At 42.9% G+C, this 16,424-nt stretch overlaps 1 protein-coding gene across 7 annotated transcripts in view; it reads left to right on the top strand.

Annotated features, from left to right (window-relative positions):
- SUSD6 (sushi domain containing 6) overlaps nucleotides 1-16,424 on the top strand; it is a 99,449-nt gene that overhangs the window by 36,693 nt on the left and 46,332 nt on the right. For 5 of the 7 annotated variants that reach the window (XM_074909693.1, XM_074909686.1, XM_074909688.1 and 2 more), the window contains one exon: nucleotides 14,154-14,341. In XM_074909693.1, the coding sequence (XP_074765794.1) occupies nucleotides 14,221-14,341 (121 nt within the window). In that variant the 5' untranslated portion in view covers nucleotides 14,154-14,220. Of the gene's footprint in view, nucleotides 1-9,205; nucleotides 9,277-14,153; nucleotides 14,342-16,424 lie in introns of all 7 variants that reach the window. The other 2 variants (XM_074909687.1, XM_074909691.1) reach the window with 1 other exon arrangement.

Here is a 16,424-nt window from a genome sequence, read left to right as displayed (position 1 = left end):
TTCCCTTGCAGTGGCTTCTGTAGTGAATCACAACAACTAGCTCTTATGTATGAAAAAGTATGTTAAAAAGCATGTGCTAAAGAGAAGGGGATAAAAAATGATGTTTCAGCCAAGAGATTTTCATTGGGTGAGGGGATGAGGGAGGTGCATGCAGCAGAGGAAGAAGCAGCATGAGGCTTTTTATTGCACAGCATGAAAAAATCCCACAACTAAAATCTGATCTAACCTTTTCGCCCTGTGCGTCTTGCAAGAAATGTTTTCCATGTATGGGCACAGGAGAGCCTGCTGTAAGGAAGCATGTGGCTGTCATTTATTTCGGAAAATGTGTCTCAGCATTCCAGCATAAGAAAACAGACCAGATAGACCTGTGGTATCTGCAGCTTTTATTGCCCACGTTTGTTATTTAAAGTCTTCTCCAACTTGATTCTAGTGAAATAACAGGCTTACCTACAGTCTGCTGGCTACTTGTAGGTGAGAATAAGCCAAGTGTTGCTAGGGATAGGCCTGACATTTCTCAAGTCAACATAATTGTATTATGCAGCTGATGGTAAGTTGAAATCCTTCCAGAAGATTTCTGGAGCTGTGGTTTGACTGTTAGTAAATGATTTATTATGCAAGTCACCTGTATAAAGCAGTCTGAAGTTCAGGTGTGGCTTTAAAAAGAAGTGTTGATTATATTAATCACTCCTCTGAGGTTCTTCAAGACTGGTTCGTTCCCCTGATACTCTTTTTCCCCTCATGCTTTTTTCATGGCATATAATAGTGGAGGAAAAAACCCTCTCTTTAGGAAATGGGGATTTAAGCATTTCTTGTGTAAAGGAGAGAATTCTTTTTTGCCTCTTGAACTTAAGGTGCTTGTAGGCCTTGAATTAATCTTCTTAATATCTAAAAAATAATTCCAACCCTTGACATTGGCTAATTACATATACCGGAACACTCCCAATATTGATGATATTAAGGCAGTAACATGCATGTCCCCTGTTCAGTCTCCCCCTCAGCTTTTTTTTAGGCTTCTGCAAAGTCTGAGAGTCTCATACATTGTGCATCTTTCTTTTGTTGCAGTGTCTTTCACCTTAATAGCATAGGTCTTAATTCGTCAGTCTCAAACCTTTTTACATATTGTGTGTATATGCATGAGTGAACGCTTGTAGAAGTGAACTGGGATTGCTCTGCATATCGTCATGTGTTGAAGATTGGTTTGTAGGGGAGCTCTATAGCCTGCTCTCAGTGGGTGTTGAGAATTACTGTGCTCTGAAGTGACACAGCCCTCACAAAGCTGGTTCTTCCCTTTCCACATTTCTTCACTCTCATCAGATCAGGAGTCCTTCTTGCAGTTAGGAAGTCTGACGGTCAAGCTTATTTCCCCCCAAAAGCAAGCAAGCAAACAAAAATTTGGGGTTGGGCATCTTGCAACTGCTGAGATTGCAGACCATGACCTGCTCTGCTTTCCTCTGCGTGGTGGAAGTACCTGCAGTGTTTGTGAGGGATAGTTTTGTGTTCCTTTGATGTTGAGGTGTACCTATCAATTCTCCAGAGGCCTCCCTCCTGAGAGCCTTAACCTCTTGAAGAGTAACTTTTTATGTCATGTGATGCAGAGTTCTGAGATTAAAACTCGCTATTGGTCTAGTGACAAAACGCAACAGCTTTTTTTGGTCAGAAATAAAGGTTTCTGAATGGGAATGCTTCAAAGAACTGCAGCTCCTGCCCTGTTACACCTGTTTCATAGCAAACATAGCCTAAATATAATTAGCTTATTCACATATGGTCTGTAGCAAGGAACTTGTGAACACTATCCATGCCTTTGATGTAAATAAAACATGGCTGTATTTGGCAGAGAAGATGAAACGTAACCTTGGTCTCTCAGAAGTAAGTTGTTGCACTCTGTCCTCACCAGCAGGTGGTCCTACCTTTCAGAAGGGCTGGTAGTAATGTTTCACCGGGATATCTTTCTATTGCAGGGGTGGCGTGAAGCAGATTTTGCAGTGATTCACAGCAGCTATACTCAAGCACTTCTGGGGAGTGCAATTTGGAGGTGGTGGGGAGGCTAGAGAGGGAGGTTGAGGCTGTGGGACTGTTGCTGGAGGTGAGGGAAGGGGATGTGGCTGTTGGAGAAGGGCTTCTGATAGCTACTGTGCTCTGAAGTATGCTGTAAGGAGGGCGGTTTCCTCAAAATGTGCCTTATAGCATCCTGTGGAGCCTTAATGGAGCTATTTATTTTCCACAATGAGGCCTTCTCTTTGTCTTCCTCCCACTTCCATCTGCATGTCAAACAGTGACTCTGCTTCATGAGGAGAGTGGATCCTGAAGTGCAAAGGGAGACAAAGAAGGTAACAGTTGGCTCTGACAACGAACTGCTTACTTCTGTTAAATGTCATGTTCAGCTCACCCAGAAAAGCAGTTTTAGGTGAGCTAGAATGTGTATAAAAGCAGGCAGAGGCTAGCCTTTCACGAAATGAAGGTTGTAAGTGGCCTTTTAGAAGATGCTGATGAAAGCCCAGACAGTTGCAAATGACAGGCCACCAACTCCTCTCCATACTGCTGCTTACATGACATTCACATTTCTCTGAACTTAAGTGGAGCTACAAATGACATCTGTTCTTTTTCAGCAGTTGTTTCTCTGTGCATTTAGTGAAGAGAATTGAGGTTAGTTTAAAAAAAAGTTTTTGTCAGTTCCTATGCAGGGACCCTTTGTGGAAACTGCCTATTTTTTTCTTGTGGATAAGAATGAGAAACTGAGTTAACCTGTGCATATGAGACAGTTGACAATCTGTTGATGTTTTAACCTTTCTGCAAGATACAGGTTTTCTCACTTGTAAAACATGTCTTAATTTATGTGGTTGCTCTGTTTCTTCTGTTACTTTACTCTCACTTCCTACTCTGTTCAAGAGATGCCAGAGAATTGTTGAGCAAGTTTCTGATATTGATGTCAGGCTATTTGCTTCCCTCCACACACATGTAATGTTTGTAGGAACTAACACTTAACCTCTTTCTGTATTGTTTTTATTTTAAATGTTTGGCCTTAGAGGAAGAGGAAATCGTTAACGCTGAAAGAGGGAGCAGATGAATTTAGCCTCTTATTTTGCAACAAAGTCTTAGACTGCAAAGGCAAAAGGAGAACAGCTTTGGTGAGGACGACTGCTGACTCTTAAAAGACTAAATTGCATGTCAGATTGACAAAATGGGGAAAACAAATTTAGTCTTAAGAGTACAGTAATAAAGGGATTGGGTGAATTCCCTTTGAGAAACCCACTTGAAAATAGATTAAACAAACATGAAAATCCTCTGCTGTTGAAAGTCATTTTAATTTTTGCATATTAATTTTGCTATCTTGTAAGCTCTTGTAGTCGATCACTTTATGCTGCTGCTTGGAGCACTATGTTACAGGTAAAAACTTGAAAAGGATGTCCTTTAAACTAACTTGCTTTATCCTAACTCTAATAACCTTTATTTAATCAATTCACTCAGAGGGAACCTTGTCTCCAGAGACAGGAAATTGCTTGAGGATTACTGGCTGTGGCAGGACCTTCATATTTATTTGCAAAATGTCTGGGGGGAAAAAAAAAAATCAGTCTTCCTTTAAAGGCAGTTGAAGCTGGAGTTTCAGTGCTTTTCCTGAATGGCTGAGTAGAGGTCACTGGAAATTCTGTGCTAGAATGTTTTTTCTTGACAGATAGTTTGATGGCTTGAGTGTACTTGTTCAGGATGCTTGGGGATGCATCAAAACCCCAAGTAAAGCAGAGTGGCCTGTTTCCCAAGTGGATGTACTATTCACTTGGTTGCTGGTGGCTTGATGGAGTTGTTTCCTACTGTTCAGATATCGGGGCTAAACGTGCTTGTTCTAAAGTGCCTTTCTAGGGGGAATGGGGAAGGATCTTCCACTTGTCAGCTCTGTGTGTGCAAGAGGAATGTGAGGAAGAGGGCTGTGTGGCAGTGTGTGTGGTAACCTTTATGTTTATGTGCTCAGCCTGTTGACGTTTGAATATAAGCATGTTGGAGAAGTAACAAAACTCAGAAATCCAATGAAGGCTCTATACTCATCCTCTTCTTGCTTGTTTCATGGATGCTTGTGTCGTAGCTGGTCCATTCAGAGGGTGGAGGACTAGGAGGGAGGCACCCTCCATTTGGAGGGTGGAGCCGTGAGGGAGGCAGCCCCTGGGAGAGGCACAGCAGACTGTATTCCTTTCAGGGAGGCAGCTGCCCCTGTCACTGGCAGGATGCTTCACCTCTAGCTTCTGCTCCCAGAGGTAAAGAGGCATTGCCTGTGGCTTTATCTGGCATTTGTCTTTGCCCATGTGAGTATCAGGAGGGAATCTGATGTTTAAGAGGGTTTTTCCCTGGAGTTTTGAGGCAGACTGGGCAAAGCCTAGCTGTGCTTTTGCAGTCCTGGGTGGTCCAGTGAAAAAAACAAGGTGTGAGGCAGAAGGTTAAATAACCACCCTGTATGCTGTAGCCTTTCTCACTGTTGCATGAAACTAAGATTTACTGCCAGAGTAAATTGCTGACTCTTGCTGTCCTGCTTTATACAACTTTTTCCCCTCTTTCAGCTTAGGTTTCATTTGACTTCCTCTAACTAGGCAAGCCTGTGTTGCCTTTGGCTATCATAGAGCACTCTCACCCAGCTCTCTGGCTTTTAATCTTCATGGAAACCAGGATGCTCAGAGCCCTGATTTAGGGGTAGGGCTAAAATCTATAGCATCTTTATGCATAGTAAATTATCTCTGCCACACTTTAATGTGGGTTGAAAATGGAGATGGTTTAAGGAGCAGGAAGCTTGTGTAATTACTTGGCCCAGCATGTTGCACAGGCTGCTTGCTTAAGTTGAGTGCTTCCACACACTACAGGCTTTGGCACTTCGGTGGGAGTTTCTTACCTCTCCTCAACTGCTGCTTCCAACTGGCCCCAGAGCTGAGCAGGTGCAAGCATTGTGGAAGGGATGATTAGCTGCAAAGTGAGTGTGGGAGCAGCAGCATGGGGCTGTTTAGTCATCAGGAGCAAGGAGTCATCCTTCAGCCAAGGTAGAGAGCACAAGCCTGTAAGTGCATGGACGGTGGAGGGCCAGACCTCAACCCCAGCCGGCTCTGCAGAGGGGCAGTGCTGATGTACAAGGTGCAGATGAAAAGGCTGAGGAGCCATTGCTGCTATATAAATAAGATGCTGAGAGCTGCTGAATGAACAGTTACTACAAGGCAGTGCTCTTCAGCTGCCTCAAGACCCTTTGCTTAACATTTTCTTTGAGCTTCTCTCTGGTAGCAGCTAGGCAGAGGCCTCTCCTTGGAGCTGAGGAATGGTGATCCCTGTGATGCTTGCAGGGTGGGTGCTGTGGGATGGGTGCAGAAGGCTGTAATTGTCCTCCCTCTCCTGCTGCAGGTCAGAGCATCCCAGGTTCCACCTCTGGGCTGTCCTAGTTCCAGCAAACGGTGTCCATATGGATTTTTTTTTAATATTTTTTTCACTAATAGCCATGTTTTGTAAAGTTGAATGTCACTAGGCCAAGTGAGGGAGAAGTTGAAGCTTCAAATCGACCTTCTGTTGAGATGCACTGTATAGGTTTTATTCTGTGGATCTTACTACTTTCTGGCATGCTTCTCTCCTACCCCTATTTAATGGTAAAAATCTTTGATGTGCAACCTTTGAATGGTGGTTTTGGGTCTCAGGAAGCCAGTTTGCCACCCCATTAGAAAGCAACCTGTCTAGAGGATTCTGCTTGGAGCATTTGGCCTTCTCATGGTGCATGTGTCTGTCCCCTCCTGACACATAATGAGCAGTGATCCTTCTTGGAGTGTCTTTCTAGCTTGATGCTTCTAGCTTGTGCTGCTCAAACCGGAATATATTTACAACTGATCCCTTGTTAGAACATCAAATTAAGCATAGCCTGTTGAGGGAAACCAGTTAGAGAGAAAATGCTGTGGGGGTCTTCTGCACAGTGATGTGTGCTCTCTGTGAGATGGTAATTGTGTGATTGATTTAAAAGAAGGGAAGCTGTTAGGACTCTTATTTCCCACCCCCTCTTCTCTCAGCCCTTGAGTATTGACTTTTGAGATTAATCTGTGGCACCTTGCCTAGAGTCTGAAAGCCCCTGGGTGAGTTCCCGGGGTGAGCACTGATGCTCCTGCTGCCAGTGAGGCTGCCCAGCTGGAGAGCCTGCCTGGGCCACCTCCTGCAGCCACCCTTGACTGCAGCCTCACGGGAGAGGGTGTGTGTGCAGGTGGTGTGATAGTTGTCCTACAGTTTAAGTTGCAAGGAGTTTGAATGGCGATGCAAAACTGGAATTTTCCTTTTTCAGCTGTGTGCTGGCAAGACTGATGTGGCTGGGTTCTGTAGAGTGAAATGTGCCCAATGCCACTGTGATCAGTCTCTGCCACAGTGAGGGTTTGTGGCAAGATGTGTGCATTTGTGATGTTATCACAGTGCACCCTAAATAGGAAAAGCAATAGGAAACATCTACCAACTTTGCTGCTACGAAGAAAGAAAAGGGAAATAGTGAGCTAATAGATACAAAACTGAGCCATAGTGCTGAGACCTTTTGAAGGCCTGTTTTTTTTCCCCTACCTTACTGAGAGCTGTTGAAGCTGTTCTCTGTTGTGTTAGAATCCCAAATGCAGTCTTAAAGTCAGAACCAGAATTTGAAACTGTGCTTTTTAACTTTATCCATTTGGCTGATGATACTAGGTGTGAAGTTTCAGAGGACTTAAGGGGCGGTCTTATTTCTCAGAGGCTTTTTTTGTGTGTGTATGTGTGATTATCTTTTAAAAGACCTTTGTGCTGACAGACATCCAAACATCAAGGATTTGTTAGCCTGGAAGGTTCTGATATTACACCATGTCTATTGTGGAAAACTTCCTGTATAAACTGTGATACAAATAATAATCACTGCAGAGCAGTTATCCCTTGGAAGTGAGTGGATGTTTTCATATCTGGGAAACTTGATCATTCTAAACTTGAGTTGTGTCTCACAGCTGTACTTTTAGGAATAAATGTAAGAGTGCCTCCATCTTCTAGTATAGTTCCTTATTTAAATGTGAGACTGGTTCACTGAAGTTTAGAGTTATAGAGGGCTTTGACAGGAAAAAGATTTCCCAAATGGATGTCCTCTTCAAATGGCTGTGCTGCCTGGTGATAATGCAGCTGCTTGTATAGCAGACTGATGCTTCTAGCCACATCAGTTGAAATGAAAGCACAACAATTGGTAAGGATGGGGAGAAGCATGTTCTAGTAGTGAAGGATTATAAAATAAGCCTTTATTATACATGGGCCTTGTGGTTTGTTCCCTGAAACAGGTTAACGCAGCTGCATAAATGAGAAAAGCATCCTGGATATACAAGTCATCTTACCAATCCAGTGCTGCTTTGAGAACCCCGTTCTTACTGAAAGTAACATATTAAGCTTGTATGTGGTTTCAAGAGGTTTTGCTTTTGCACAGCTTTTCTTTATTCTCCTTCCCTGAAGCCATTTCAGTTTACTGTGAGTTTTCTTTTTTAGGACTTATTATTTTTGGAAAGCGTTCTGGAACATTTTGTGCATATGGTCCTCTGTAAATGTGCTGTTGTACTGATTAAAGTTGAAAGTATGAAACCTAGCCTTTCTGATGCAGTGCGGCAGGGGAAAAATGCTGAAACAATAGTTTCCAAAGGGAATACTTTTCCAAATAAAGGCATATTAAAAAAAAAGGGAAAAACTGTGAGATGTATTCTCCACTATCCCCCCCAGTCTCTGCTTTTCCCATAGATTGCATAGATGTCAGTATGCTTAAAAAAAAAACCCCAAAACAATAAACCAAACCTTAAAGCAGACCTAGCACATTTTTTTTTTAATAATTAATTTCTCTTCCTTCACTGGTGATGTGACCCCATTGCTATAAGCATTTTTGTAATAGGGTAGAAATCTGCTGTGCATTGGGGTTGGGTGCATTAATCTAACTCTCCCCCTTGCCCCTCCACAGCTCTGCTTTTTCTTCCTGCTGGTGCCTGGAAGTTCACAGCCTGCCTGTAACTAGTTTCTCCTTACTTATTTAGAAGGACAATTGGATTTTGTTCTCTTATCTTCCTCTTCGCAAGTAAACCGGAAAGTTTTCAGTGAAATTCTATGACTTTCAAAGGAATGTCTTAGAATTTGGGGAGCTAATAATATCTAGGAATTTCTCTCAGACTTACCAAGGCAAGGAAAATTGGATGGTCTTGGGGTATTTTTAGTCATAAATTTCAAATCTTCTGTGACTGTTAGACCTGGCGTGGCAACCACAGTACTTAGAAATGGGGAAGGATCTTCACAAGTCTGAAACTCTTTCTAACAATTTGTCTCTAAATTTGTCACTTGTCTGTTTCTAAAAGTATGAGTGTCATATTTGCAAGAATGAAAACAGGGTCCTAGAGCAAGCTCTAGTGTGGTATCCCCTTTACTGTGTCATAGGATGGGAAAGCAAGTCAGTTGAACAGGAAACATTTTATGGCTTAAAGGCTATGATGTGAACCAACTTTACTACATGTTGATGTATCAGAGTACCTTGCTAACAGTTTGTCCTCTGCAGTTGGGTGTCTGATGCAATTGGGCCTGAAGTGGAGTACATTTTTTGGAGGCCTACTCTGATGTCTTAGGAAGATGAAATTTACTGCTGCAGTGCACAGAATTTGCTTAGAAGACCAGTGCAGCAGGTTGATTGGTTCTGAAATATTTAATATACCATCCAACAGGATGGGGCAGTTTAGACTGTAAGAGATGCAAATCTGTGAACTGTGACTGATAATGGCGTAGCAATGGACTTTTAAAGTGTGCAGTGAAAATATGCTTGATCTGGTATTCCTTGAGGGATCCAGGAGCCCCTCACTTTGGCTGACTTTGCAAACGCTGTGGCACAGTTGTGGAATGAGGAAGGAAACCCAACAATTCAGGTTCCACTACAGGTTGCAATGAGATCTTGGTTTGCAGGAGGATGTGTGCTGATTGCAGTGTCCAGAATAAGCAGCTAAGTCTGCCCTAGTGATTGGTCTCTGTAGCAGCAAGGGATATGTGCAGTTCAGGCCCCTGCTTTATGCTGTACCTGTGCTATGCAGAAATCTTGTTTTATAATTCAAAGATGAATGTGTAAAATGAAGCTAGCAAACACACATGTTCTAAATAATCTGGTTACACTGTGTGCCTGGTGGGGGGGAGTGTTACATGAGTTGTTTGTTTTTTCTTATTTCCTCTCTCACTCTTCCACCTTTTCCAGTTGTCATGGATAATTGAGAGCTGGCTGTGCTGAAAAGTCAGATGATTAAGCTTTATCTAAACTGCCTGCAGGTAAATTTGAATGCTTTTTTTTCTTTGTGTCTAGTTTAACTGAAGAGTTTAATTAAACTGTGAAGTTATCCCAAAATGTTAAAAATAAAATTCTGTTTCTAAAATATTTCAGTTAAACTGCTTTAGCTACAGAAAGTAAGTAGAAGTAGGGATTTTGTTCCTCTGCTGCCACTTGGACTTGATTTTTCTGTAATTTTTCTTACTAAGCAGCCAAGAGGATGACTTCTCTTTCAAAGCTTGACTGCTCAGTGAAAGCACACAAAATAAGGATACAACAAAACAGGCAACTAAGGATGGAGGTTAAATCCTCTGAACCACACTGCTCGCATTTGTTTCCACCTGCAGCTGAGCTGTGGGGCAAGAGCAATCCTTGTGCCTAGCCTTTCAAAAGGTGTGCTGTGCATGCTGATCACTCATCCTGCTGCCAAGATTTTGGTTGTGTGCATTGAAGAGATAGCAAACAATTTCTGAGTATTATTCTGTGAGGGGGAAACTATGTGGATAAAATAGAGATTTCTGATGTGCATGAGGATAACTAATTTTCTTTTGGCAAGTTTCATGTATGGTATTTACAAGCAAGCCAGTAGCATTCCAAACATACTGAACACTTGCCTAAAACTGAAGAATCCAGATTGAAGACCTGGTTTTCAGTAACAGTGGCACAAGACATAGCTGTGTCAGGCATCTGGAGCAGCTGGAGAGCCTCAGACTGTCCCATTCACCCCCCTGACATACTGTGTCCTTCATGTACCACAACTACCCAAATCTGGTTTTCTTTCATGTCCTGAGATATGATATTCCAAAGAAAACTTTTCCATGGGGACCTAGGAATCCTGCTGTGACGAAATGGGGACAAATCAGAAAATTAGTCATAATCCTGGGAAAATATACGCACACTTATGAGGGGATCTTGGATCAAGGGATATGAGTTGGCAGCTTCTGAAGGTCTTGTAGATAAATGGCAGAGGTCCCCAAACAGCTTAGCTTCGAAGAGGCTCCTGCCATATGTGAGTGCGTCATCTTTGGAAACAGCTGACTGTGGTTTAAGAGTGAGCAAGAATTCTGGCCCGTGTGGTTTCAGTGGCAGCAGATGCCTGCTTCAGGGAGTTCATGTGGAAGCGAACTACTGCTCATTGTGTGAGCAGGGCTGGCCATGCAGCAGAGGGGGACTGATGCTGAAGCATCACTGGGAAGTTTCTTGATGTCAAGGCTTCAAGAAAAGAAAGGGCCAAGGATGGCTATAACCCAGGAGCAATGAGTACTTTTTCCCTTGTTCATAGCATTCCCTGGGAGGGTGTGTGGCTATTGACTTTGTGGCCATAAAGGATGGTTTATTTTCTTACCTGTATTTAGTAGATGTTTTTCAAAGTACACATTAAAAAGAAAGCAAAAAAAACCCCTCTACTGGCTGACATACTGTAGTTAACAGAAGAATCTCCTCTCCCCTCCTTACTGTATTTATGGGCGCTGCTGGCTACACAAAATATTACCTTTGAAAACATCTGTTTAAACTTAATCCTCCCAGAACCATTCAGCTTAGGCTGTAGCGTATGAAATGGGTCTGAAGTGTCCTCGTTCCTTGTACTGCTACTACTGTTGGTTTCTGCCTCATTGTTTCTGGGATCTATTAAAGAAACCAGCCTATTCCTTAATGCTGTGTGTAAATAGGGAATCACTTTGATTCATGTAAACCCATGAATCGTTAAGCTATCTCCTTGATAGTCTGACAAATGTGTGTGCTCTACAATGCACTCCAGTTAACTTCTGGAGGTGGAGGCCTGAAGAGTTGTTATGAAAGCTGCTTCCCCCTGAGCTGTAGGTATAAGGAATGTGCTAAAACAACAGTCAACTTCGAGAGAATTGAATGTCTGTCTAAATAGCTTCCGAACCACCAGCTCCCCTTTGGGAAGAAAAGATACCTTTTTATCTAGCTAGAATCTCTTTCATCTTCTACTTTTGCCAGGGAAAAGTCAAGGCTGGGAACAAGTTTTGTAACTTGACTGAAGCCTGAGGCAGGATCCTCGCAGGCAGTACCTGTGCCCATTGTCTCCTTACAATTCCGAGGGGTTTATCGATGCTATCTTTTGCTAAATGGTTTTGCTGCCTTTGTGTCTCCTTCAAATCCCACGCTAAACTAAATCATCTTAGTGGGATGTTACTGTAGGCATAGCAGCAGCAATTTAGAGCATCCTTGTGGGGCAGCCCTGTGCCTCTGACAGCCAGGATGCCTGATAACCTGGAACTTAAGTGATTTGGTAGCTGAAAAGACACAGGGAAACCGTGCCTGACTTTAGAATAAAGGAGAGAATCAGTGCTTGTGCTTTGGAGCAATCTATTAGTGGATCAAGAATAAGCAATAATTGATTCTCCCAGAAGATGTTCTTGGTTTAGATATCTCTAACTTGATTGTTGTTGTGAGACCAGAATTGGACTGCTGGCTTCAATGTGCAATCTTTGGGAAAGGAAGACACCTCTGGGGCAAGGCGGCTCAGCAGATTCTGTGATAAATACATGCTCTCTTCCCTACCCCTCCTGGCTGCTGCTATGTCACCTGGCAAGCACTGTTCCAAGGGTGGGGAGGCCACCTTTAAAAGATACTTTGGCAAGACTTGCAGAGTTTGTTATAGTAATGAGGCTTCATTAAATTGGAATGGGGAGGACAGACCTGTCTTGATCTAATCAGAAGGGCCATTTGTTGAAGGTGGTGCATTGCTTTGCCAGAGCTGGAATTCAGTGTGGAGCAGTGACTTAAAAGCAGCCAGCTGTTGGCCCGGAGTATAGGCCAGATGCTGGCCTCTTCCACTTGAATATTGACTTAAAATCCACCCGGGAGATCTGACTTGAGAGGAGGGTGCAGATGTACAGACTAGCTGGCTTGGCTTTCTCCACAGAGGAGTATTTTTTTGTTCCATGGTCTTAATTATTGCTGAAGGATTTCTAGCAGGTGAGTGATGACATCCTTATTGCTTTTTGTATGGTTGAAATTTGGTGAATAAAGCATTGGCTCCTCATGTGTGGAAGACATGAGAAATCTATAGGATGTGCTACAGGCGTAGAATGGTATAGCTTCACTTTTCTCCCTCCTCCTTTAAATGAAGCAGGAAACAAAAGGGGCAGACACAGAGTTTATTGTAGCATCAGCTCCAGACTTGCCACATGGCAGTTTAAATGTCATCTTGAAATGACATTTCAAGGCGGGGGTGTATGCAGACAAAGAATTCTTCTTTGGTAGAGACTAATTAACTTGATTCTAATTTTAAAGATAGCCCTTTTGTGAAATAAATACGAGCAAAGTAGTGACATGGAACTAAGGAAATCCTCTTTTTGCTAGGATGACTTCTAGGATTAATGACAAGTCTACGTGTTCCCTCCCATAATGCAGCTTCTTTTTTGCCTGAGTAATTGGAAATGTGAGTTGTGGCTGTTTGGGTCATGTGTTTCTCTGGTCAGTGCAGGCATGTTGACTTCATCTCAGAAGTACTTAAGGATCTGAAAGTCATACTGCCTTCCCTAGCAGAAGGAACACTAACTGAGGTCTCCCATCTGTTCTCACAGGGTACAGAAGAGTATGATACCTGCCTATGCACCTCTCAAATTTGTTTGGAGTTATCCAGCAGTTTTGAATTTGTATGGGAAACTTGTCCAAAAAAAAAAAAAATTACCCCCTTCAGTATGACTATCCATTCAGCCACAGCTTCTTCAGTTAAATGGGGATTCCCTCAAAATGAAAAATATTCCTGTTATCAAGTGTAAAGAAACATTAATTCCTGAAAAAATGTTTTTCCCTGAAAGCTTTAGATGTTTGTGTAAGGAATAGCATGACAGAAGTATTGAAATGTGTCTTGGTGTCGTTTTTTATTTTATTTTTTAGGAGGGGGTGTGAGTGTTGGTTGGTTTGTTAGTGTTTTTTTTTTTTTTAACTCGCTCACCCAGTTGTATTTTATCCCAGTTTTCTTCTTCCTCCTTTGTAAATCCAGTACAAACAGGTTTTCAGTCCTAACATTCTTTCATGAGCACTGGAGTTACACATGGCAATGTTACTCATCCAGGTTCAGAGTTACCATTGGAGGTCTTACAGGCTAAAAACCATACTAGGTTGGTGGGATATGTATTCTGCTGGGTCTTTTTCCTTCATTAAAAATAAGGGTTCAGGTTTGTGCTTTGTTGGTTTCCCTGCTGCACTTTGTGTGTTTGTGTACAAGTCTGTTTTTGCTGTGACAGTGCCTGATAGGCTATGGCTGAATCCCTCAGTCCTCAGCTATGAGCAGTGTCACATCCTGCAGTTTTAATTGCTGTGCTCTGTACTGTCAGAACATTATACCTGAGGTTTGCAAGCTGTTTTACATTCCTCCTCATAAGTGTGTGTTTGCCTGCCTGCTGGCTGATTGTCAGGTTTGCTTTTCCTCTCTGGGTGGCTGAAGAAGCATTTGATTTATTTACCCTAGCTGTCTAGTACAGTCTGTTGTGTCTTGGAGACCTTCTGAAAGGTGGTGAGGGTGTAGGAAGGAAGGCTGGCTCTCCTGAAGTTATTTTGAAACAAGTGTTCCAGACGCTATATCCTCTGGGGTTGTCTTGAAAGGAAGAGCTAAAATTAATTGTAAGCTAGGTAGTCTTCACACCTGAAATACTAGAGGGTTAGTGAAAAGTTGTGGTCTCTCTGTAATGCAGCTCCTTTTAGTATTGCCTGTGTGGAAGATTGCCTTTTCTGTTCCTGTTACTTTTTGAACTGTGAATACTTGGTAAGATTCCTAAATGCTAGAAGCAAAAAGTTGGCTCTTGTTTGTTTCTGATTTCTCCTTTTCTTCCTCTCCCCAGATGTTGTTGGAGGTGTTTGGCTCAACACTTAACTGTTTCTTTCCTTGTCTTTGTTTTTGTAGACTGAGGTGCTCCTGATCAACCAGATCTTTCAGGAATTTTTTAAAAAGAAACTTTGGTGGGTAAAAGATGTGCCATGGAATGGTAGCACCAAAGAGCAACACAGGATCGTCTCTTGCCTTGACTAGCCATGGGTTATTTCTTCTGCTAGTTATCTTTGGTACCTTTATTTTGGAAGCACAGGCAGCAGGTAAGTGAAACCTTTGCATACACTGCAGGGAGGGGGAGATGTGTAAGTGTGGAGGTGGCCATATATTTTTATGGGGAAGCTGGTGATGGTTGATGCATTTGCACACATCTTTCAGTACTCACAGGAAAAATTCTATAATTATTTGTCAAGCAGCAGGCAGCGTCTGAATTGAATTAATCTTGCATTAGTAAACAAATTTTTGTCCTTTACCCTGTCAATTTTGATTCCCCCACCCTTTTTCCCCTTCATTCTCATCCCTTCACTGCAGTTGGGGGTTCCTGGACTGTCTCAAGAGCATGGACCACAGTCTTAGTTCAGTGCGATTCTCATGTAGACACTCTCATCTTATGCCCTGTAGCAACTGCTCATGTGAAGTACTTTTGGAAGCACAGACTGTCTTCAGCTCTTGCACAGCTGATGAATCTGTTCAGTGTATCCTTCTGTGCTATCTTCTGACAGCTCAGCACCTGCTAACAGCACCCCTCTATTAGATCCTCTTTGCAGCTTGAGTTTTTCCCCCCTCCCCTTTCTAACGTCTTGACGTTTATTTGATGGACAAGTGTTGTGAATAATGTAAATAGCAGTGCAGTGGGATGATATGTAAAATGTCAGCAGAGATGAGGGGATCTGCCTTTTAGAAATGAGTGAAAGAAGAAAATATACCAGATACTCACAAGGCAGTAGTACATGGCGTGAAGTATACTTGTTTACCCAGTATACCTTGAAATATATTTTTTCTCTCAGACCAACCATGCTGTAGTTTTTGACTGTAGAGGAGATGCCTGATCCTAAGTGGCATGTAATGGAACTTGTGTGCTCTTGCACAAAACTTTGAAGGAGGTTAGTCCCAAAAAGGCACATAGATTTGATTTCAACAGCTGTTGCAATGTACAACAATGACTTGCCTTTGAAAACAAAACCTTGGTTCTTGACATAACTCTAAAAAGTCCTGTTTATTTGACATATCATGGCACTTGAAAATGTCCCATGACCAACACTCCTCAGCATCAGTGAAGCTTCAATTGGCCTCTATGTGATAGAGCAGAATAAGTGATAGCTGCCAGATGCACTCAAAGCTGATGTGATCCTGTATGGAAAAGTCTTCCCGTGCTGGAAACTGCTGTAGGAGGAGCTGATCTCCTTTTAGTATTTCTGGCTCTTCGTGTTGGAAGGGAGAGGCTGCTGAAATCAGATAATCCCAGACTTTTTGTCTTCCTGGCCTGATTTTGGCTCTGTAGGTAGTGAGGGGTAGGGGGACACAAGTGAGAGACTGACAAACTGGCAAGTACAGATAGTGAGAGTAGAAAAAGGACAAAGTCATCTTGGATCTGGTCTGTCCTTGTTTTTTTCCAGTCTTGCTGTTATTGGTGATGTCACTGCCTCATTTCAGATGTAAGCTTGTCAGATAAGCCTCCTAGCCTGGGGCTGGAGCACACCATCCCCATCTGAAACTCCCATTACACACTGCAGCACCTTCAGTTGAGTCTATAATCAGTATGCAAATACCTTGTGCTGCACGGGGCTGCTGGATGGGCAAAGGCAGCCACAACGCTGGCAAACCTTTTAGTATCATTTTTTGAGGCATCCAGTCATATTAACAAAAGCACTAATTAAGCAAGTCAGAAGACCTGAGAGTGGTTCTGCACTGTTTTCCTTTCTGTGTTCCTTTTGCTTCAGGACCTGAAACCAGCTGTGGTATAAACTGATCAAGGCAAATCATCAGCTAAATAGGATTATAGTGGCCAGGCATGAACCATTTCCTGCAGGGGGAAGTGAGAAAGTGAGTGTGTGTAGGGGGAAGCCCAAGATCATAGCAGAGGGCAAGACATGCAGGGGAAAAAGTCCTGGGAGAGGGGAAGGTCTTGCAGAGAACCACTTCTGTGTACAGGTTTTCTGTGGCTGGGAGGTAGCAACCTAACAGTTGCTGGGAGGGATGGGGGTGCTCTGTGATGTGTCATGGGCCCGGAGAGCTGCACCTGCAGCAGCATGCCAGCCATGAGCAACATTAATGAGCAAGTCAGCCGAGGAGCGGAGAGCCAGATGGAGAAACAAAGAATGCTGGCGAGGCGCTTGGAAAATCATC

The sequence above is a fragment of the Athene noctua genome, chromosome 6 (genome assembly GCF_965140245.1).
Source record: "Athene noctua chromosome 6, bAthNoc1.hap1.1, whole genome shotgun sequence".
Taxonomy (NCBI): domain Eukaryota; kingdom Metazoa; phylum Chordata; class Aves; order Strigiformes; family Strigidae; genus Athene; species Athene noctua.
The sequence above is the reverse complement of the archived record's forward strand: the minus strand, read 5'-3'. Positions and strand labels throughout refer to the sequence as shown.